This window comes from Silurus meridionalis, chromosome 22 (genome assembly GCF_014805685.1).
Source record: "Silurus meridionalis isolate SWU-2019-XX chromosome 22, ASM1480568v1, whole genome shotgun sequence".
Classification (NCBI taxonomy): Eukaryota; Metazoa; Chordata; class Actinopteri; order Siluriformes; family Siluridae; genus Silurus; species Silurus meridionalis.
The window spans coordinates 6,088,840-6,113,812 of record NC_060905.1 but is presented as its reverse complement, the minus strand read 5'-3'; the positions used below and the strand labels follow the sequence as shown (position 1 = coordinate 6,113,812).

Below are 24,973 nucleotides of genomic sequence, written 5' to 3'. Positions count from 1 at the left end.
CTGCATCAAATTGAATTAGGCTTTTTATTGTTGTAATGTTCTTATAAATTAAATAAAAGGGAAATTACCTATTTTTTAATGTAACAACTGTTACTGTATAAGTAGAAACCTACAGTATGTTTGTTTATTTTATTTGTATTGCGCTTTTCACAATGGACATTGTCTCAAAGGAGCTTTTACAGAACATAAGAATGAAAGTGAATTATGTGTATTTATCTGTGATGAGAAAGCCTGGGGCGTAAACATAAACTGCAAGTCCCCCAAAAATACTTTGTGGTTTAAAGCATATTGTGAAGTAGAATTTCCTGTAGAAAACGTCACGGTTGATTGATGGTGCGAAAGTTGTCACCCGGCGTGCTCTGTTGTCTGTACAAAGGCTGAGATGCAAAACAACGAGGGATTCGTCAAGTGTCTATGTTCACGGTTATTTTTAGACAGGGAGGGGTCAGTTACGTCACGTGACATTACCCAGCAATCAACGAGCGCAGTAGAGCGAAGCAGCGATGCACTGAAAAACTATACAAAATTAATTTACGGAATGAAATCAGAACAGAATATACCTCAGAGACATCGTTAAATATTTCAATTCCTGCTGCCAAGATGCTCCTCTGTCGTTTACTTGGAAAGTAAAACTTAAATCTGTCACAGGGGGTTGAATTTATTCACGCATGTAAAAATATTTATTAAACGTTTCTTTCTATTCACGTTTTTATTTACAGCATTATCATAATAGGCTGTATATTAACTTAAAAAACAGTAGTTCTATGTAAAGTCATACATTGAGCACCCCTATAAAACTAAAATGGCATGATCCTTGAATCCTTGTAGATCCTTGTAAAACTTAAATCTGTCACAGGGGGTTAAATTTATTCACGCATGTAAAAATATTTATTAAACGTTTCTTTCTTTTCACGTTTTTATTTACAGTATTATCATAATACGCTGTATATTAACTTCAAAAAAAAAACGGTAGTTCTATGTAAATTCAGACACTGAGCACCCCCATATAACCAAAATGGCATGATCCATGTTTTGTAACACCTTTGCAAAGATTCAGCTGTGAGATTGGTAGTTTAATCAGGCTCCTCCTATCGAAGCATGGAATCCGGGAAAAATACTTACTTATGTTACACTTCTTTATTTGTTTTAGATTCAAAAACTGACAACCAATAAAAAGCCAGACAACAGAATGAAGTGAAGATTGTTTAAAGCTGTATTTTGTAAAAAGTAAAATGAGAGGGTAGCTAAAACACGACCCTTTTTTTATAGAATATTTTATCATTACTCCATTTGAAGCAGTACACAAATAAAAGAATAACATTTGAGTGCTTAACACGTAACCAAAATATGGTAGTTTTTTTGTTGTTTTGTTTTTTTTTAAACCAAGGCACTGGTGGTACAGATTGTTTTTCTGTCCCTGGAACAGCTATGTGAACAATGGTAAAACTTTTTTTGCCTGATTTCGTGGCATGATAAAATATGAAAAGTAAAAAATAACACATCTAGTTATATCTATTCTTCTGTTTGTGTTGTACCAGTGCTTATACTTTCTCACCGTCTCGGAGACTATTATGTATTCGAGAGGCGGTTTGGGCTACCGTCCCTGTTTCACAGACGACCAACAACGAACAAGCAAAAAAAAAAAAAAAAACTAGTGGAGGACAAGGTTGAACATTCTTGAGTAAGCGTTCTTAACGTTCATCCGAGTGGTCAAAGTTGGTGTTTCAATGTACAGTAAAAGAGTAAAAAACATAGCACAAGCATCAACCATGATGCCATCATCTATGTGTCAGGGGGAGCAGGGAGAGCAAGGCAGTCCCTTCCATCCTCCAATGAAATCCCCAAAAGCCCTGCCTTGGCTTCCTCACAGCTGTGTCAATGGAGATGGGCATTCAGGTCATACTTCTCACAAAACTTGTCTGTCAAGGGAATGCAGGTGAGCAGCTCGCACCACTCACACTTAATGGGATAGACATAAAAGAGCACCACGAAACCAGAGAAGATGCCCACAAAGAGCGTGAGCGAGACGAGGATCTGGCAGCGCTTTCGGTACATGTCCATGCGGCCGAAGCTGATGTAGGGCAGGAAAGCAAACGACAGGAAGAAACCTGACACAAAGCCGCAGATGTGGGCGAAGTTGTCGATCCAAGGCAGCAGGCCGAAGGCGAAGAGGAACAGCACCACACACAGCAATTTAGCAAATGCCCGCCATGGTTGTGCTAGGATCTGCCAGCTCTGGAAGAGTTCCACAAAAAGGCAGGCCAGGATGCCAAACTGCGAGCCTGCAGGACCAACCTGGGTAAAGAGAGAGGGTATCAGAACCGACCCAAAAAGCACACCTATATAAATACACAATTCCTTTTTATTTAGCATGAGAGGTACAGAAGGTGTGTAGTGTGCACCTCGGCTCTGTAAGGCAGGAAGATGGCACTGGCCAGGTTCCCCGTGATCCCACTAACGATGTAGATGATGGAGATACGCAGCCAACCAGCCAACTTCTCTATATCTCTCAAGATTGTCATTTGAAATATCACCGAAACGAGGCAGTGCAAAATCCTAGAAAAAAAGAAATACATTTCATTTCTCTTAAAATTTTTTGACAAACCTCTGCCTCGATTTGGGAATTTAAGCTCAACGCCTGCACTTTACTACTCCAGGAAGTGTTTCCAAATACGTATTTGTGTTGCAGTTACTTACTGACTTCATTATATAGAATGACGTCAACGACGTTCCTCTTACAGGATAACATGCCTCCTTTAACCACTAATCTCATCGCTTGGTGCATCGAATCAGTTTATTCTGAGAAATTCTATGAGCTGCTTCAGATGGTCAATATTTATCACTATAACCAATACGTGCAGCCATGAAAGTGCACTTTGTTAATAAGGATGACAAACGTGCTCGAAGCAAAGTCTGAAACGGCTTAACAAGCTGCGGATATCAGAGGCACGTGCAAGCGGGCGAATCTGTAAAACGTGCTTCGGAATAAGGAAATCAGGAGAGCTCTGAACCCAGCAAGTGAGCACTTTGTTAATTAATGTCCAGACTCAGAACACTGCATCTCTTTAAAGAATTAGAGTCAGCTGTTTCTCAAAACAGATAAGACAAACCTGCTGACTTCTTACAGATCACCAGGACATACAATATGAAAAGAAACTTCACTTTACTCTTTGCGTAATTACTCCCAGGTCAATGTTTTCTGAATCGATATTAAACTATCATAATACCAAAAAAGTGTAAACAAATCAAGTGAGCAAATATTCCTGTTGACCTAAAATATAACAAGAACTGAACATGATAACCCTGTAAATTAACCATTGAGTCATATAAATAGGATTATCTTATTTTATTTAAGAAAAACTACAATTGTATTTTGTTTTTACATGAAAATGCATTTATTTATTGAAAATTATTCATTACAATTTCTTTATGTATTATCTTTTTTATTAAAAAAACTGTATTCTGTTTTTACATTAAAAATATATTTATTTTTGAAAATTATGTATTACATTTGTTTTAGGTATTATCTTTTTTATAAAAAAAAAAAAAATTGTATTCTGTTTTTACATAAAAATGTATTTATTTATTGAAAATTATTGATAAATTGATTTTTATGTATTATCTTTTTTTCTTATTTTTTTTTCTTATTATTTATTTTATATTTTTTATTTATTATCATTTATTACAATTTAAAGCAAAAAAAGTATTTTTTATTTTTATTCTTTATTTTTTAATACCAGAACACTAGAAAGATCAAAATCTAGACTGTACAGGTAAAAAAACCTGAAAGTGCAGTACAGGTAAATTTATAGACATGTGAATTAGAACCTTAAAAAAGGAAATACAGCAAAAGCTCATACGGTGATGAAACTCACCCAGCATGTAAAAAAGAGAGAGCCATAAGCGATAGAACTGGTCAGGTTTCTCTGGGTTCAGGAAAGGCAGCAGGCCACAAACATCATCCATACAGTGTACCTGGTGTTAACAAGGGAAAGAGCAAAAACAATATTGACTAGTCATCTACTATTATAGAAGATATCTTCATTATGGGGTCGATGAAAAGACCTTGGTTGACCCAGGCCAGATTAATGTGGCCTTTACAAGCAATGGTTTCACTTAATCTGTAGTAGAATTATGTAACTGAAGTGACTAATACAATCAGTCTTATTAAACTAAAAGTACAGTGGGCATAAAGGGGACATGAGGACAAGGTTCAGAGCATTGAAAGGCTTGGAGGCTGCTTTGCTTTAATACCTATTCTAAATTCATTATGTGCTTAATGTGAAAATGTAATTACGAAGACGTTTCTTCATAGTTTACGTAATAGGCGAGAGATGATCCCCCAAAGCCATGCTACGAGATACAAAACATTCCGTTTTAAATCGTAATGCATTTATTTTGTGAGGAAACAAATGCAGTATTTATAGAACAAGACTGTCAAACACCACATGAGCATTTTTGTGGGGACATTTTTTTTTAAATGTCTGAATTGAAGATGTGCTTTTAAATTAGAAAAGGATGTTTCTAGGCAAAAGAGAACCCATTAAAAGGTACGCATTAATAATAAAACATTTCAAATCATTGGATAGAAGCTGCTGTAATGTGAAACATTATTAGCCCATTTGGATGATTTTTCCTGTTTGGAAACTACTTGTCAGATGTGGTATAAGAACAGAGATGTGGAGCTGAGATCTGCTCTAGCTGATGGGGTCTACAGGGGGAAAAAAAGCAAACCAGGATTTATAACATAAGGCTTTGGTATGTTCATTTTGGTCTGTCATTAATGTTAATTTAATCTTAGTGCAGTGGTCATTAATGTACTTCATGGCAACATAATCAATATGGAAAGATTGTTTAATGGTTGATAATCCCAGATCGCTGTCTTCAGGACTCCTATTTCTGGATAATATGGAAATAGGGAGTATTAGTGTACTAATGCAACCTTGTGCATGAATGTGCTAGCTCAGTGTGAAAGATGTTGGACTTCTAATCAGAAGGCTGTGAGTTCAAATCTCAGCACTGCCAAGCTGCCACTACTGGGCCTTTAAACCTCAATTGCAGAGATTTATATATATCTTCTTCTTCTTCTTTCGGCTTCTTCCATTAGGGGTCACCACAGCGGATCATCCGTCTCCATACCCCCCTGTCCTCTACATATGTAGGTACAGGAAAGGGCTCAGAGCCGATCCTTGATGCAATCCAACCTCCACCTTGAACCAGTCTGTCGTTCCTACTGCAGCAAAGTTTTATATATAACATATAAAATATATATTTATATATAACAGGAGCTTTGAGGATGGATTTGGACTGTAGTTAATGTCAACAGTCTGCTACACTGACTCAAGACTACAGTTTGCATTTGATCACCATCACTGCGCACCTCAACATCGTTTAGCTGTGATAAATGGACATTGGTGCCACCCAGATGAGGATGGGTTTCCTCTTGAGTCTGCTTCCTCTAAAGGTTTCTTCCATATGCCGTCTCCTAGAGTTTTTTCTTGCCACAGTCGACATCAGGGACAAACTTACACTTATAAAGAACATTCCTATTCATTTTTTTTCACTGCATTATCTGTGTAAAGCTGCTTTGAGAGGATGTTCATTGTTAAAAGCGCTATACAAATAAACATTAATTGAAAATATAAGAAAATTATAAGTATGTTTTAGTTAAGAGCATCTGCCAAATTTTCCAAATGTAAATGCAGGCTGAATAAAATATTAAGACTACTGTTTAAGCATATGTTGGACTATTGGGTTAGTATGTTTCGAAGGCAGGTCACTTTTAATTCTCTTGACTCATCTACCACTGGTGCTGCCACCTAGTGTGTAAAAAGAGTTACAGCTTTTAATAGTTACACAAAAATATTGCAATACATCATGTGTGCATCTTTTGTCTTTGTATTGTAATATTCAAGACACTAATATCCGGTCTGATGCCTATTGTGTAAACATCCTAAAAACTGCATTCAAATATATTATTTAAAAATTGTCTATAATACACATACGTGTATATTTACTAAATACTAAAACGTTTATATTTACAGGAAACCTCCTGTTTGCTTAAAAAGAATCTATGCATTAAATACAAGATTAAGTGCATCAATGTCACATGGAAATACTGCTTACTTGTGAACACAGTGTTGCTTCTTCATGGAAAGAGCCTTTCATGAAGTCACAGTATTCCCGTGATGTGATCTCACACCTGCAAAGTGAGCAGCAAGTCGGTGACAATAAAACAAACAAACTCTAATGCTTTTTCTATTTCTTATACAGCTTTCAATATACATTACCCAAATCACTAATAACTAAACATGTGTGCATTCAAAAAAAGTGATCTACACAGCAAATCATCCTTAAAATCAGGCAGAAACGATTGGTGATGCTCCTGATCATTAACTTGTCCCAAAAGTTACTCATCCACACAAAAAGATGTTTCTTCTTAAATTTAAAACCAAGGCACGAGATGAATTTAAAAAACTGGAGAAGAAAACACTAAAAGCTTCAGTTTAAATACAGAAAAGGCGCAATCCTACATCTTATCGTATAACTTTATCTTTGTGTGTGATTTAGAGTGGGACAATTTGAGATCCAAAGACCTGTATATATAAAATAACATAAAAATTAACCGCTATTTTTACCCAATTTTGCACTGTAAGCATCAATGACAGATTTACATTGTTGATGTGAGCAAATGACCACATTATAAAGAAGATAATTCACGGCTGGTTTTTGGGTTTCACGTTTTTAATGCATTTCGCTCCGTGGTGGAGCACTAAACTCGTATCATTTGGATTGTACCTTAATTATTATGTCATTTATACACCGATCAGGCATAACATTATGACCACCTGCCTAATATTGGTAGTATATGTTCCCCTCTTGCTGCCCAAACAGTCCTGACCCGTCGAGCATTAACAGCAATTTGAGCTACAGGAGCTCGTCTGTTGGATTGGACCACATGGGCCAGCCTTCGCTCCGCACCTCGGCCCGGTTCACCACTGTTCCTTCCCTGGAGCACTTTTGATAAATTTAATAGATAGACAAGAGCTGCAGTTTTGGAGATGCTCTCACCCAGTCGTGTAGACGTCACAATTTAGCTCTTGTCACACTCGCTCAAATCCTTACGCTCGCCCATTTTTCCTGCTTCTAACACATCAACTTTGAGGACACCTTTGCTGCCTGATAAATAATTCCCACCCACTAGCAGGTCCTGTGATGAGGAGATAATCAGTGTTATTCACTCATCGGTCATAATGTCTCACCTTCCTTTAGTTCCAATACAGCATGGACGTCCGGTGATTGTACAGTCAATATGAGGCAAGTTAGTGTGATTGCCAGTATTGTACCTGGTGCATACCTACAGCAAACAGCAAAGAGTTTCAGATCATATATCATATCTACACTTTTCATTTCATCACCTATACCACACAGGCTCAAAATCCAACTCAAACATTCCAGTAGCGTACAACCACCAGCACTAGAACCTCATCATTTTAAAAACCAACTGTGTAACCAACTGTTACTAAAATGTGATGTCACACTTACTGGCCACTTAGTGATGTCATCAGGCCACTCATGAGGCGCTACAGAAGCCGGCTCCAGACAAATCCTGCACAAAATACCAACGCAGTCATTTAAAACCACATGTACCACAGTGTGTAAATTACACAAGCATTTACTGGGCAGACAAATGATCCCACCTGGGGTCCTGATGGCAAACAGAGCCATAGTTGCGCGGTTTGCCATCCAGTAATGGAGTGCTAGGATGGAGGGGCCACTTAACCCATTCAGCCAGTGTGCTCTAGGGAGAAGTCAGAGAAAAAAAAGGTGAGCGTGATCAACATGTTTACTGCTTACAGCACGGACAGAACACACAATAATCTGGAATACAGAAGAGTGAACAGTTTGCCAGAACACTTTCTCCAGAAAATCCATTTGATCAGATATCCGTTTAAATCTCTTTGGCACAGAAACTGTTTTTTCCTGCGCACTGCATCTTTTCACAGTATACTGTATATTACTATATATAAATATATCATTACCCACTGCACCTTCTGTACATTTCACCTTCACCCCTGTACATAAGGCTGTGGACTGAATTTGCATCATACCAGACTCTATTATATTAAAATGAAAGTTGCCATGGTTCCCTTCATTTAATTATTCAGAATATTTATGAATAAATTAATATACATCATTCTGTAATCTGGTTAAAGAATGCAGTTTTTCCTTACATTTTTTAAAGTTCAATGAAACTTAAAAACAATATAAACAAAGAAACAATCCTATTTATAATACAATGTCGTTAATGCCTAATACAGCTGTTCAAGATATAAGCTATACAGCCATACGCTTGTAATATCAGTGACCTCTAATGAAAGACATCATTAAATGTTTTTTACAAATTGGGCTGCTTCAGATTTACTTAAAAATAAAAATACTTAAAATGATAAATGAAGATCTCTATTAGTGGCTTTTCCCCCCTCTTTTTGTGTAGATGTGAAAAATGTATATATGACATAGTGAGCCAAATTAAAATCATCACAGGCCACCGTTGTCCCACAGGCTATAGTTTGGGCATCTCTGGTGGAGTACAGACTTATGTGAAGTATGTGGCTCCGAACCCATTTCAAGTCAATTGTATGCTTTTGTTACTGACATAAACAAAACATTGAAGGAAACAAGGACTCACAGAGCATTCCTCCTCTGACGTTTGCAGGCAGCCCGAGTGATCGTTACGCACGCAGCAGGCTGAATTGCGCTCAGTTTCACGTTTCTTCTGGATTTGATCGTGCACCTCCTGGTCCTGTCTCATACACGGCGAGAATTTGGCTCCCAGATGGATCAGAGCCTCCTGGTGGTGTGAAGGTTGAAGTACATTTAGGACAAAAACCCTCCCCAAAATAATCAGTATATATATATATATATATATATATATATATATATATATATATATATATATATAAATAATGAACTATAGTTACTATATGAATGAATTACTATAGTAACCATATTCATATATCTGTGCAGTGCAGTCAACATACCGAACTTGGTCCAATCCAAAAGTTCTCTTGCTGCACATATTTGACATTCTCATAGACACCTTTGTTTCTTAAAACCTTAGCAAGCAAAATAAGAACAAAGTTAGACATTTTTCTCCACGGTTTTGGACAAAATTTCAGTTTCAAGAACCTCTAAGAAAAAATGGATGCACTCACAGAATCAACTGTTTCGTGCTGAGAGAAGCCCACGGGTGCAATGCCATAAATACATACAGCCAGAATAGTAATGAGTAGGTGGACAAACGTGATCCAGTAGGTAAAGAAAGGCCTGTAAAACAGCCCGGATTCAATAAAGAGTATTAAAGATATTCTTGTTTTCTTGCCAATTAAAAAAAAAAAAAAAACACAAGCAGGAAACTGAAGAAAAAAAACATTGTCAATATTGACACAAATATTAGACCTATAAAAAAAATACCTGTGATCATCCATATCCTCTATCTGCCTCTTCACATAACTGTCAATGCGTTTGCGATATGTCCGGTTGGTCAACTTGCCCACCATGCCAAGCCCATATGGCCGTTTCTCCCGTGCGAAGAGTTTTTTCACAGGCACGGCAATCCGTTGTCCCCGCCTCTGTCCATTCACGCTGACCACTTCCTGTTTCAGACGGACTTTGGGTGGAGCTGGGGTTCCCTCCTTGGCCTTTCTCCAGCCTCTCTCTAGAGGTCTATACAGATATATAAAACAAATATATATTAAAAAAACACACCAGGACAAAACTAACTGCGTCACAAAAGACACACAGAGACAAAGAGAGAAAAGAGAAAAATCTGAGACTCTTATACTGTTATCATTCAAACCAAGTTGAAAAATGAACGCAGACGTACAGCATCAGATGACTCCTTTCTAGTTCGTTCTTGTCCAGTGCACTACCAGTCAGCTCTGATTCGTCTAACTGCTTGCTGTCCACGTCCTTGGTGGTGGAATCAGATGGAGACTCGAACACCTCGTCATGAAAGGTTGACATCTCCTCCTGCATCAGTCCATCCTGAGCAAAAACACGGGGTCGAGATTAAGGTGGATGTGAACTCTAAACACTACACATGGATAGAAAGTAGTTCTGAATCTAACTGTGTCTGAGGTTTTATTCGATTTTACTGTTAATCCATTCAATTGAATTTCCATTCAAAAGGCTAAAAGAGCTGTGAAAATCCACTGACTCTGAAATATGTTGGTGTGTGTGAATAAAGACTGAGAGTCACATCTTCCTGTCAATATAAACAACTCTTCACCCTAGTGTGTGATTAATCAAATAGCAATCACTGGATATTTCCACTTTTGCATCTGACTAGTGGAAAACCATGGAAAAAACTCTCAAGTGGTCAGACCAGAAATTCTTTTTTAATTTCCAATAGATACTAATGGGACCACTAATGATGAGAGGAATGAGGAGAATGACCCTGGTATGTTTCCTGACTTACTCTTGCAAAGAAGGACGTGTCCAGCTCATCAGGAAAGTCCACAACGTCCTCTTCGATGAAGCTTGCCGGAGTGAAGCTGCGCCTGTGAACCCGCCGCAGGGTGCTTTCCTTAAACGAGCGTCCCTGAAAAAAGAAAAAAGCACAATAACACACAGGATTCCAAGCACTGGATGTGCGGACTTTACACCTGCCTGCTCCTGAAGGTATTCTGATCACTGCCCACTGTCAGCCGCTATTTTGGTTTGTACACATTTGTGATTTTTATTTGTTTCTATAATGAAAAATACAAATGTGAAGTAATTTAAAGCACAGCAACTCAAAATATTTTTTATTTAACTTCAATGAAAGTCTTTTTTGACTAAAAATGAGGCCAGAAGTGCTAAAAATCGTTGCTCACAGGCAGCAGATGCAGGTAGGGGAGTGTTTAGCAGAATATCAAGCCATTGCAGTGCAAAATGTAATTTGTACATTGGAGTAAAAAGTACATATATTGAGTAGAAAGTAAAAGTCGCTTTAATCTTTGATACCCAGTAAAACTAGAAAGTACAATAAAAAGTACTTAAGTACAGTAATGAAGTACATTTACTCAATTATTTTACACCACTGCTTTGCAGCATCTGAAAGCTCAGTCCCTCCCACCCACGAAATCGAACTGTGCTTTATTTGTCACTTACTATGAAACTCTACCACTGTCCTTCCACTAACATGCTGCCTCTACATCCTTCAGCTTTTAGTAACAATAAGGATTGTTCTGTCTCTCCTGCATTAAGTTTGTACAACTGATCTCAATAGCTCACCTTGACAAGTGCAGCCGCTGCCCTGAAGCTCATCTTAGCCACGGACTCACGCTTGCGCCGCCGAGGTATCCGGTTGAGGCCGGATCGGGAGCTGGTAAAGGAGCAGAGAGAGGTGGCACCTGGTGTGATAGGTGTATGGGGCACACTGTATCCGTCCACTTCCTCCACCATGCGGAAGGCACGACCACGTGCCAACGGGTCCACGATCTGAACAGCACACGAGTCAGTGCTAAGTTAATCGCGTTCCTGATTATACAAAACCGATGCTGATTTATTAGACGTTCTTCAAGAGAAGATCCATCATCCAGCACCAAACAGACACTTATATTTAGACACAATCCATGAAAGTTTTACCTTTGGAATCCCATGCTGCGACGACGGAACATAGAGAGGTGGCGGTGTCTCTGTACTGGTCAAAGAGATGTTGTCCTGGCTGGGAAGTTCCATCTCCCGGATCACCTGAGGCTTCAGCTTACCGTAGCGCAGACTGCAGTGACGTAGGCTCTTTCTCTGCCATTTCTGTGTGGCATCTCCATCCTTGCTAACCCCAAACCAGTCTGCTGTGCCCCTGTCATCAAAAAAAACCCACAGCCTTCAGGTTCATCCCATTTTTTCAGAGGACAGATAGGGCTTCATTTACTAAAACAAGCTCTTTCTCATCCCCCCCATTGTGCTCCAGTGTTCTGGTTTTGCTGTTTAGTTCAAGCTCCAGCAAGTGAATGTTTAGCAGAAGGGCTTAAGAAAGGAAATCATCTCCATGGAGGGTGCAGTTTTGAAAGAAAGTATGGAAAATTCAGTGAGCTAATGAAGGCGTTATTCCAAGAAAAATGATAAAAAACGGTCCGAAAGATCAGCAGGTGCTTTGAAGGGAAAAAACGGACTTGCCCAGACATGCCTTCAAGCATACTTCCCTTCTAGTAGAGGGGGCTTGATCTTGTTCAAGTACACACAGACATACCCACACACACACACACACACACACACACTTGTGTGTGCGCTCCTCCACCCCTACACTACTGCTGTTTGGCTGTCTGCCACTGTCTAATAAAGACAAATATGTGATTCATTTATGACTCATTTACCACCGATAACAACCAGCACACATGTAGAACTGATTTAGGTTTCAGATCTGGTTCTCACTGTGTCCTATTAGCTCGACATGTTCATGTGAACTCATGTTCATCCGGGGAACGATTACTACACTAAACATTCTAGATAATGAATCATTCTTAATTGTCTCATAAATCATGAATAACATATGGCAGGCTATTAGGTGTTCTCCTGACTTTGTGTATAGTGATATATGTGGCTTGTATCATTTCCACTGATACCATTCTAACTCCTCCCTGTGGCCTTCAGCAGATACCATCGTGATCGGCTATAAATAGCTCAGCATTCAACTGAACACCTGGAGCCATGCAAAGAAAGAGGCTAATCTAATCTATCTTCTAAGTGTCGCTCGGTTTACCCGAGGACCTGGAGTAATTCTGTCATTTACAGAAGCATCATATCCTGAAAGAACGGATAGTATCACGATACCATTAGTATTAGAAAAATCAAATAAATCATAAACACGTGAATTTGAAAGCTAATAAAATCTCAGATCAACCTACAGTAAATTCTCCATAATGCAATACAATATTTACTACTCTAAAATCATAAGTTTCTTAAAGATCTGATAAGAGAGTAGTGTAGAAAACTAACCACTAGATGCTACCCAGTAAAACTAATCCCTTCCAGACACACTCTGAACGACTGCTCCCTGAAAAGTGCAATTAACCTGAATATACACTTTATAAACAAACGTTTGTGGACACCTGACTATATAATTGGTATGTGCTTTTTAAACATCACGTTCCACATTTGCTGGTATGATAAACCCCACTCTTTTGGGAAGACGTTTTAGAGAGCATGTGTGAAGATTTCTGCTCTTTCAGCTGCAAGGACGTTTGTAAAGTCAGGTACTGATGTAAGTGTGGTAAGGAGGCCTGGGGTGCACTCAGCTTTCCAATGCATCCCAAAAGTATTTAATAGGGTTAAGGTCAGAGCTTTATAGAAGGCCACTCAAAAGTTTCCAATCTAACCCACGTTAACCAATATCTTCAAGGAGCTCATTTTGTGCACATGGGCAGTGTCATGCTAGAAAATTGTTGGGGCTCCCGTATCCGAAAACACCCTATAAAATTGTAGGCCTTCAAGTTTGGGGTAACAGTATGCTGAAGTAACACATATGTCTGGTGTTCCAATACGTTTGTCTATAAAGTGTATTTAAAGTGACTTACTATTATAAGATTAGACTCACAAATCAATTACAAAATCATTGAACCTATTTCTAGACTACCGTAATTTCCGGACTATTAAGGGCACCCATATATAAGCCGCACCCACTGAATTTTACAAAGATTTTTATTTTGAACATAAATACGCCGCACCTGTCTATAAGCCGCAGGTGTCTACACTGAAACTAATGAACTTTACACAGGCTTTAACGAAACACGGTGTCTGTTACACGGCTTGTATCTAAACAGTAGCCTACCAAGAAAGTCATTGTTCACTGTCTTCCTCCTTCCTTTCACAACAATTTCTCTCAGGAGTTTATCTTTTGGCATCGTCGTGCGTTTAAAAATTACCATCGGTGAATCTTTTCTCCCGATGCTGTGCAGCTCAGAACACAGGTGAAGTGTGTTTTTTCATGCCCGGTTGTTTTCAGCGTGACGAATGATTCGCATTTCCTGTAGACAGTCCGAGTGAGCGGCAGGTCAAATGTCAGAGGAACATCATCCATATTTATGATGTGGTGCGGCCCGATTCAGTGGGAGGGCATCTGATTTAATATAAAGAATTTCATTGGTTCACCTGAACCCGTTCCCCAATTTCATTGGTCTAATTTTACCGGGCTCAGTTTTTTGGCTTGAAGTTTGTGAAACTGGGAAAAACCCAGGAAAAATCCATAAATTAGCCGCTTCGCTGTTTAAGCCGCGGGGTTCAAAGCGTGGGAAAAAAGTAGCGGCTTATAGTCCGGAAAATACGGTACATATTTTCTAATTAAACTGTCTTGTATTGTATTGCCATAAACTTCTAAATTTAAACAATTATTTCTACAATAGAACCAGAAAATATTAAACTTTAAATTAGTAAAACAAATCTAGAAATTCGTTTAACAATATTGAATTTTGTTTTGTAATCCTATAAAAAGGAATACTATATAAGTCTTACTATTTTTGCTTGTGAAGACACCATTTTTTGCAGTGTGCAGGTGTAGTGTAACAGTTTCTGAACTAAATTTTACTTTCGTTTCTGAGAGAAAGCAACAAAAACCCAGTGAAGCAAAAACACTTAACTATCGCACCATAGCCTTACTTCCTTCATTACATTTATTTGCTCTTTGCACTACAAGCTGGATGCTAAGCTGGATGCATTTCATTGTCTCTCTACTTAAACTTAAATAAGGACAATGCAGCTGAGTGCCAGTCTCCAACCGTGACATCACGTGTAAATCGCTATCAAAGAACAGTAACAAGGAATCACATGAAACATCCATTCTGGCTGAGGCAAACCCAAGTCAAGTCACCTGTGAGATTACAACACCAAACTCAATAATAATAAGTGACTAGCAAAAGCCTGAGGATTGGAATTTATTTAAAGCATGTTAACTACTGTTCAAAGAAGCATGTGGAATTTGTGTTGTACAATCCCATTAAATCCTCTCTGAAATCCTTTCATGCGTAGGATAAAAGTGCAGTGTAGTGATGTGTGTTGTTTCAGGGCTGGTTTATACTTCTGCTTTAATGCATATGTAACTCGTGACACAGAGAAAGGGATTACGTGTAAGCGTGGTACGATGAGACATGATACACACTGCGCATGTATACGTATCATCAAGAAAATGTGTGATGGGATGGTTTTTTTCTGGGGGTTTAATCAAATTCAAAGTGATTAAACTACAGACTAAAAGAAAACCATCTTTCTTCTGCATATATAATTTTCCAATCCACAATCCGTCCTATTGCAGAAATGGATGAAAAACACTTAATAATTTGATAATATAATAATATAATGTATATTTTCATTGTTAGATCTTTCGGTCTATATATATATATATATATATATATATATATATATATATATATATATATATATATATATATATATATATATATATATATATATAAACATTACAGAAATCCCCAAAATAATATATGTAACGTGTTTTATTTAATTATGTTGAAGACAAAAAAAGGAAGTATAGGAGTGCACAGGATTTTTTTGTTATAAATATATATATTTATTAAATGATTTTTGGAATTCTGACTCTTGTATTTTATGCCAATTATTCCATTTCTGTTATTTCATCCCACTGCGATTTCCCATCCTTCAATCAATGCCACTGTAATATCTCTCCATGTCCTAGATGTAGAGTACAGTAGTGGTTATGTTGCATGACTGACTGAAAGAGAAGTGTAGAATTTGGTTTATTTATAATTTCAGGATATTATTGTCTCAGGCTGGTGTCTATAATATAAGTTTTGCTCGAGGATGAAACTGAAAAGCAGGATGCTTCGTGTTCATGGCGATACGATCGCGTTATTGTATAAGGCAGTGGTCCCCAAACTTTTTTGCGCCGGTTTAATGTCAGAAAATATTTTCACGGACCGGCCTTTAAGGTGTGGCGGATAAATACAACAAAATAAAATGATACGACAATAAAAAATGGTATTTTCTAAATATAATAATAATAAACGTGAATCCTCTGTGTTTGATTTGCTCGCTTGGGGTTTGAATTTAGCCGTAATGTATTGTGTGTTACCTGCCAGAGCAGCCCCTTTAAGAAGGTAGCGGATGGAGGTAAGACATGTGACCGAGGCATCATGACATGCATCAAGAGTGAGTCATAGACAGATGTGGAGGAGAAAATCCGGAAATATTTCAAAATAAAACATCGTTCATAATCAGAAAATAAATAAAACGGAAATAATGTAAGTTATGTATTCTTTCTGTGTGACCCGGTACCAATTGACCCTGGGGGTTGAGGACCACTGGTATAATGCATGCAGAAGTATAAATCAGATTTTCATTGGATCACGACTTGTGCGCTGGAGAGTGGAACAGAAGTGTGTGCCTTTAGGCCTGCTTGGTGCGTGTACCTGATCAGGGTTCTGGAGAGGGACTGGTGTTTCCTCACACTACGACGTACAGCACGGTGACCCTTAATGGGCACGGTGTTAATCCGCTCGAAGCGAACCCTCCTGCTGCTGCTCGCGAGAAGGGCAGTACGAGGAAGAGGAACACGGAAAGATGTTGAGGAGGTGGAGGAGAAGGAGGGATAAAAAAGAGAAGAGGAAAAAGGAGCGTGAGAACAGCTGGAAGAGAGAGAAAGATAGAGTGAGAGAGCAAGAGAGCCGGATAGATTAGCACAAGCCGAGACAGTTAATCACTTCAGTGCGAGGAGTTCAAAATGCGCAGCACGTGCTACATACGCAGGGAAGGGACGATGAAGAGTTGAAGCATCTCACACACACAATACACTCATGAATAAACAAAACATCACTAATACCACATGCAGGAATCCAAACATTTTATGATTAACTCTCATCCACTCGCAGCTGATTATGGTTGATATTTCAGCACCTGCTCCACGCAGAATTAAAACTCGAACCAAGAACCGATGATGAATCTCATCTAGTCCACAAAAAGCCACATCGCATGCATACACCCGAAGCAAAACAACACAACATAATAAAAAGAAAAAGAAAAGACCAAGCGAAAAGAATTCACATGTCAAAACGACGATGATGGAACATCCACTTTCATGCAGATTTCGAAATGAATATCGAACCCTGTACTGTACATGCCACACAAACTGGACAACATCCACACCATTCTAACTGGCTCAGTTTTCCTTCTTCCGTCACTTTTATCACAGTTATGATACACTGGAAACGACTTACTGAACTTACTGAATAAAAGCGGTCACAGGTTGCGCTGAAAAGAAAGTAACTGCTCTTGTTACCTCTTAATTGTTTGCGTGATTGAGGTCTGGTGCTGCAGCGGAGGTCGTCGATGATCGAAAAGGTCATGCGTCGGGGATGCAAAATGGGACGTTTCTACAGGCATGCTGACGCTGCGGAGAAACCCCTGCCTCTTCACGGGCTGTGGGAATGAAAAAAAGAAGAGAAAGAATAAAAATAACTGATTTCTTTTTGGAATATTTTTAAACAAATGATAAACAGAGCAATCTTTCATGCCTGGACAAAGGTGGGCGGTTCATCCATAGACATCTGAGCAGTAGGAATGGTCAGTTTGAGCCATGGGGGCTTCTTCCTCTGTAGGCTGCTGGTACTGTCTCGCCTGGGCTCAGCCATTCTGCCTTCTTCTCCACACACCGGCCAGCTACAGATATAGAGAGAGAGAGAGAAAGAGAGAGAGGAGAAAATGAGTGGATAAATTTAACTGCTACATTTGACCACAGTGCTTTTCCAATAAAATCTCTCGACACGCTGCGCTCCCAGGCGCTTATTTCCTCTCACACAAGATCAGGCTCCGATTTACTGAAATGAAAAGAAGCCCAAACTGATGACATTTAATATTGAAAATCATTGTTACCTGCTCTGATCAAACGTTTATAGGTTCGTGGTCTACAGCCCAAGAATCACAAACCAAAATCCAATTATTAATATATTTTTCCAGGTTGCTCAGGCGACTGCACGTGCGTGCTTCTCGATACCCAGTGGAGTCATCGCATGATGAAGCCAACCGTATTTGTGGTTAAACGCCGCCAACCGAATCAACGTGTGCACATGCAGTGCTGTGCAAGTCTGAGGCACACTGCTTTCTTTTATACACTTTTCTTTCACGACTGCTTTCTGCAGTATTAGTCAGAGAAGAAACATTTGAACATTTAGTGCAAAATGTTACAAAAAAAGAAAAAGTTTGTCAGTATGGAAAGCAACATATAACATAATATACCGTCCATTTTTGGAGAAAACTAAAAAAATATAAAACGTCAAATTCTAATGGAAGTCTCCAGAAGACCTGAAGCAGGTTCTCCAAGATGCTCAGTAAAAATGATACACAAAAAATACACATCTGTCTTTCATTACACTGAATGTCACCTTTGCGTACTGTATTTCTTCTTACAGGATTCTTTTCAAATATAGAAATATCCATTTCATACTTGAGATTATCTTAGATAAGTCATGTGTAAAGAAAAGACGTCACCACATGAAACTGACCTCTTTTATAAATGATGGCCGAGTATCACGTCTCTGATCTGATACATTGACACCTTGAGCCACAACAGAACTGAATTTAATTAATTAATTTTTTAATTTAAAAATTATCCAAACTACTGAATGTGCAGCCCATGTTTTTTTCATGTTCTGTTACTTCTTGTTAGGACCTTAACTCGTTTATAGTGTAAGATTATAGATTTAGCCTTATTGATGCTGCATTGTGATTATGGCTGTGATTATTGGACGCCTATTAAATCGACTAAACTCTGCGAATATAAATTTGCCTGTTACATGCAAAAAAAAAAACGTTTTAGTTGTCCAGATTCAAATCTATTGCTGACCAGTGAGCTGTAATACTGCATGTAATTCACAGGAAAAAACAGCAACTAGGATTTACATGAAACACCCATTTCTGCTGACGATTTCTGAGACGATCAGAGTCTAGTCACCTGTGACATTATAGCATGCGTCTCATAATTAGCCAGTAACAACTACCAACGATAACAGCTCTATTTTTGGTAGTTTCTATGTAAACATTGGTCGTCCTACAAAAGTAGGCTCAAAATAGTCCCTGATCTCCACAGTCACATAAACTGGCTATACACTCACAATATAGTGCACTTTATAGCTGATAGAAAGTCATATACCATGCACCCATGGCTCAGCTCAGTAATTCGTTTGTCTGGTTCTATGGTTTGATTCCCATAAACAGTACACTCTATTTAATCTGGGGTTAAACTAAAGCAGAAGAATGGGTCATTATTGCATTAGTGACTGTGTTACAGAAGTGAGCTTGTGTGTAGCTTTACACAAGCATCCATTAAAAGTAAGTTACAATACACTGTATCTGTTCTGTATTCTCTAAAACTATATCGAGTTGATAGAATAGTTATGAAAACTGCTGCTTTACATACTCACAGCAAAATTACATCTAATATGACTGTTTCATCACTGTTTTATCCCTGTCTGACGATTTGAAGCAGGCAGAATTTCATGTCTAACAACCGTTTATTAAAAATAATTAAAAACAATTTACTGTTTATTAATTGACAGCTTTGCAAACATTAGTGACAGCTTTAAATGATCAATGCTGACAAGTGGCCATGGTATCGCTCTTATCTGTGTAAAGCTGTTCATTTTCAAAAGCGCAATAAAAATAAAAATGAATTGAATTGAATATACAGTATATAAACAGTAAATATATACAGTGTATATCATGCTCTTCACTAACATCTTCAACATCTCCCTGAGCAGCGCTGTTGCTCCCACATGCCTCAAGACAATGACCATCGTCCCAGTGCCAAGGAAGTCTACAGTCTACTGCGTCAATGACTATCGTCCCGTCGCACTCACACCCATCGTGATGAAGTGCTTCGAGAGGCTGGTCATGAGGCACATCAAGACCCAGCTTCCACCCTAACTGGACCCTATGCAGTTTACGTATCATCCAAAATGTTCCACAGACAATGTCATCACCACGACTCTCCATCTGGCCCTCACCCACCTGGACAATAAAGACACATACGTACGAATGCTGTTCATAGAGTTCAGTTCAGCATTCAACACAATCATCACTGAGCACCTGATTGAGAAGCCTAACCTACTGGGCCTGAACACCTCCCTCTGCAACTAGATCCTGGACTTCCTGACTGGAAGACCTCAGTCAGTCCGGATTGGGAAAAAAACATTTCCCGCACCACCACACTGAGCACTGTGGCCCCTCAGGGCTGTGTGCTCAGCCCACTGCTGTTCACTCTGCTGACTCATGACTGTGTAGCAACGCACAGCTCAAATCACATCATCAAGCTTCTTGAATTGACTTGAATTAATCTAAATAATCTTCCTAATCTGGCATTTTTCTTTCAAACCATAGCATTGTTTTTTTTAACTGAAGATTAGGACTCAATTCAGCCACCATGCTCCACACTTGCTCTATCCCATCTAAACTTATACCAGTCTCTACTAATGTTTTCTGCTCTACCTTCCAGGACCTAAGACATGACCTGCACCACAAGATGGCACTGTAAAGTCGTGAAAAAAATCCAACTCAGAGCTGGATTTCAACCTTACAGAGGAAACCGCTAAATGCAAATTAAGAACAGTTCCCCAGATGTTTGTGTTCAAATTCAATTGGCCAATGAGCATAGTGGGAAGTCTACTGTCAGCAGATAAAACCCACTCAGCTGCAATTAACTTGCAGTGCCTTTCTCTCTCTGTTTAAGAAGTGGACTTTGTAAATGTATACTCTCACTGCTGCAAGACAAACTAAGCAAAGTTATTAAATATTAAATAAAAAAAACTGTTAGTGCTTTTTTTTGCATGTTCAGTTTCCTTTCCAGTGCCATCAGATATTTTTTTAGAAGACCCATGATTAGACTTGAATCCTCAAAGCTATCAACATTTCTATAATTCAAAAATCATTTGAAAAACACATTCGAGGGAAAAAAAAGCTGAAATTTGATTCATATAGTATTAAAGAGGCAAGAAAACAGGCATTAAATGCCCAACAATGGAGTGGCAAATGTAAGAAGAAAAAAAAGCGTGCAGCTGTTATCCTCTGTCTTGCCTTTTTAAAAATTCAAGCAGGTCTGCACTCAGTCAGAGATTGAAGCCAACAGAGACAACTATACAGAAACATCTATACAAGCTGTCATCTCTGGGAGTGCGCTACATCTGGTTTAGGTTATAGTGAACAAACCGAGGCCTTAACACAAACCAGGGCTCTTTTTACACACTACGGATATGAGAGAGTCATAAGCAATCGGCATCAACCCTCAAATACCTCAAAACCATAATGGTAATAGTGGTTGCACACAAAATAGGTCGAAGAATCTATGTAAAACATTCCTTCTGAAACATCTAAAGAATGTTTTCAGAAGCTACACATGCTGAGTTTAGAGTTATTTTTGTTATAGAATCCTCACGTCTACCACTGATTTGGTGCAGCTTGCTTTTAAGGAAAGAGGAAGCAGCAACGCACAATCAAGACTGATGAGAAAAGCATCAGCTGGTGTCTGTCACCACCTGAAAACCAGTGCAGGACGAAGAGGCGAGCGGGGAAAATCATCAGTGACACCTCCCACCCTGCTAATTACCTACTCTAAAATCTAGCATAAGGAAATCGATTCTGCTCGCTCATAAGAAAAACCTGCACGGCATCCAAACATCATCTTTCCACTGTCCAGCTTCTGTTACTAAGCATTTAAGGAAAGCACTTAAATGCTGGTTTCTTAAATTATCATAGTCATTTTTTTATGCATTTCTCAATTATTTATTTGATTCTTTTTCAATTCTTTTATTAACAGTTGAGTATATTCTATACTATTTTAAATATTTGTTTATTCAATATTCATCACACCAGGCAGGGTAAAACCTGAGGTCAGAGCGCTATAGCAAACCAGTAAAGATCTTTCAGTCCAACCCATGTAAACCATATCTTCCTGTTCTTGCAACATGGTCATGCTGAAACAGGTTTGAGTCTCCTATTTTAAGTAAAGGGTAAAAACCAAATTCTAATGCATCCAGCCACATCCTAAACAAACGTGTCTCCAAATTCAGTTTGAGGAAGAACCACATATGGCTGGAAAATGTCAGGTGTTCCAATTTGGTCCATACAGTCCAACTATTAGATTAAATGCTCCAAGAGCCAAAGTATAATAGTTTGAATGCTAACATTTGGGTGGTGTGAATCATCAGTATATCATAGTGTTGCATGCACTCAAATATCCAATCAATAATTCATACCTAGGAGTAATTTTTATCTACAGTAGCTAATCCAGCATTACTTTATATATACACAACTGAGCAACCCTGCTTAATGGTCCTGCAGTGGCACCATGGCAGTGCTGGGATTTGAACTTACGATGTTCTGATCAAAAGTCCAACATCTTAACCACTAGCTATCACTTCCCTCAGTACTGTACTATTCCTGTACCCCAGAATCTCCTTTGATAGGAGGGTTAATGTTAGTCAATGTTCCTGGTTATATTGTTCGCAATATGTAAAGTATTTAAAGGCTATATAATGCGATGTATCATATATGTCCACCTCCACCTTCCATCTCTTTTGGGATAGAAATAAAAGAAATAAAAAGAAGAAAGATAATTCTACTTGGAAACAGCATATAAAATGGTTTCCATTGTGTTTAAGGAAAACCCCTTTCACCGAGTATTTATTAGACTGTTTCTCCAACCTCAATGCCAGCTCTTACTCAGATGCCATGGCTGCTATTGGAGAGCGATTTTGCTTGACGTATAAAAAAATTTAATAAAACCCTCGAGGCTTCACACCCTGAAACGGGCTAATAAAATAAGATGCAAATATCTTTTTTTTCCATGCTATGTGACTGGAAACAGACCAAGCCCATTGTTTGTTCATGAACCATTCTCCATCAATCATCTAATTATATTCCCCGTTAAATCAATCCAGAAGGTTTGCTGTGACGCACACTTGGCTGAGATGAGATCTGCGAAAATCACTGTGGGATGGAAGCCTAATTGTGTCCCCCTCAGCTGTGCCACTTTATTCCCGATCTCGCCTTAGTACACATCCATGTATCACAGCAGCACCTTCTGTTATAAAACTACTGCTATCTCTTAAGACATACACAAGGCTGTTTGATTAATAGCATCACACATCCTGAGGAAATATTTGGGAAATCTAGCTGCAATTTTTTATAATGGCGCATCACAGCTGCCCAGTGACCGGCCAGCAGCTGGAGTCTCACAATGCAAAGCAGCTGGATAAAGCAGACCACCACTGAGGTATGACGGGGAAAAAAAAGGCATCATAAATCCTTCTCCCTTAAAATTAAAGGATTTTTGTGCATATTCTAGAATACAATAATCAAATGTCTCAGACACTGCACTTAGGGATTAGAGGAGGATATTCCAGAACAGCCCTGTAGATCAAAAGACCTGGCTAAGGTACACTAGAGTGCCAAGTAAATAAGCACCTTAACCATCAGGGTGATTCCTGGAGGTCTTGGTGCAGTTGGTGTTCCAGTTTATCCCAAAGGTATTCACTGGGGTTGAGGTCAGAGCTCTGTGCAGGACACTCGTGTTTTTTTACTTCAGACTTCGCACACCATGTATTCATTAGGCTCACCATGTACGCAGGAACGCTGTACTTCCGAAGAAACGTTGAGCCTTTTAATTCCAGGGAAGGAAACATTCTACAACGATTCTACAACTTTCTATTCAAGTGTCATCCAACTTTGTGATAACACCTTGAGGACTAATTCTATAGGGGTGTGATGGTCAGGTGCCCAAATACTTTTGGCTATGTAACGTGTCAATTTGTTCTTAAACATCTTTACAGGTGCTCAGGAATTGAATTCACTCAAGAGCTGAATGCAGATGTATAGTAGTGTGGAAAAAGCCAATGTAACAAATTCAGTGGTGGGACTTAAGTCAACAATAAGACTGCAGTGAACTGCAATAATCCAGTATTCATTCTGTATACAAAACGCAGGAATTTATCTCAAAATGGAACATAAGATGAGCAATTAAATCCACTATAACACCATGGGGTGCACAACAAACTAATCAAGACCAGGAATGAAATCAAAACAAAACAGAAACAAATCTGAACCATGCCGCTCGCTAAGAACCGGAATTCCATAATTATACCATAATTCATTCCATGTGTTGTATTTATAGGATATAAAGTACAGCTTGTTCCAGTACGAAGGAACCTCAGGAGGAATTCCAACAAACATGTTACATCTGATTTACACTGAACTTAAGGAGCTCCATTAACTTCTTTATTCTCAGCTATGCATATCTACATCATACAGAAGCACCAAGCTCATTGTAAAAAAAAACAAAAAAACTCTTAATCTATCTAAGCAACATCTTAGTAATATGATGGATCTGATTAGCATTTTTTCCCCTGAGCTATTCCTGAAACTGTTTCAATTCCTGTTTAACTGTTTTTTCTCCGCTTGTATTCTTTTTGAAACACACACACACACACACACACACACACACACACACACACACACACACACACACACACAAATATATCTCCAAAGGAAATAATATACTCAACACACAATTGTCATGAATGGCTTCTTATGATTACATAGATAATAATAATAATAATAATAATGATAATAATAATGAAGTCAGAATCATTTTTGAGCACAGAAGGCCATCAGGAACGTGCTTGATTGCCTCTGAACAATGTCTCAGAGCTGTTTGTTTGAAAAAGGCCCATGAGAGGAAGGAGGATCTGGGTAATGTCCATTGTGTGTATTTCAGTAAAGCCTTGAGTTTCCATCTCTTATCACAGCAGTGAGACAGGCACTCCCTGCTGAATGCTTTTCATGAAAGCTTCCTGTGTGACTTTTCCAGTGTTTAAAATAAATAAATAAATATATATATAGAGAGCTTGTTTGGGAGGGAAGAACCAAAGTGATGCACGAGCACACGAAAAGAAAACACACTGGTGTTACGAAA

The 24,973-nt window shown here is 38.6% G+C and overlaps 1 protein-coding gene across 2 annotated transcripts in view; it reads right to left on the bottom strand.

The window, feature by feature from the left end:
* Nucleotides 1-1,190: 1,190 nt before the first annotated feature.
* Nucleotides 1,191-24,973, bottom strand: part of rhbdf1a (rhomboid 5 homolog 1a (Drosophila)) — a 46,476-nt gene continuing 22,693 nt past the window's right edge. Inside the window, exons 2-19 of one of the 2 annotated variants that reach the window (XR_006923771.1) lie at nt 17,526-17,670; nt 17,291-17,430; nt 16,425-16,532; nt 11,635-11,848; nt 11,281-11,487; nt 10,484-10,606; nt 9,890-10,050; nt 9,478-9,729; nt 9,219-9,330; nt 9,045-9,119; nt 8,693-8,854; nt 7,701-7,801; nt 7,546-7,609; nt 7,263-7,357; nt 6,127-6,202; nt 3,876-3,975; nt 2,403-2,556; nt 2,157-2,295 (exon numbers count right to left, since the gene is read on the bottom strand). Coding sequence is in view for 1 of the 2 variants with exons in the window: in XM_046834969.1 (XP_046690925.1) it covers nt 1,876-2,295; nt 2,403-2,556; nt 3,872-3,975; nt 6,127-6,202; nt 7,263-7,357; nt 7,546-7,609; nt 7,701-7,801; nt 8,693-8,854; nt 9,045-9,119; nt 9,219-9,330; nt 9,478-9,729; nt 9,890-10,050; nt 10,484-10,606; nt 11,281-11,487; nt 11,635-11,848; nt 17,291-17,430; nt 17,526-17,642 (2,577 nt within the window). In the remaining variant the exon portion in view is untranslated. Of the gene's footprint in view, nt 2,296-2,402; nt 2,557-3,871; nt 3,976-6,126; nt 6,203-7,262; nt 7,358-7,545; nt 7,610-7,700; nt 7,802-8,692; nt 8,855-9,044; nt 9,120-9,218; nt 9,331-9,477; nt 9,730-9,889; nt 10,051-10,483; nt 10,607-11,280; nt 11,488-11,634; nt 11,849-16,424; nt 16,533-17,290; nt 17,431-17,525; nt 17,671-24,973 lie in introns of both variants that reach the window. The other variant, XM_046834969.1, reaches the window with a different exon arrangement.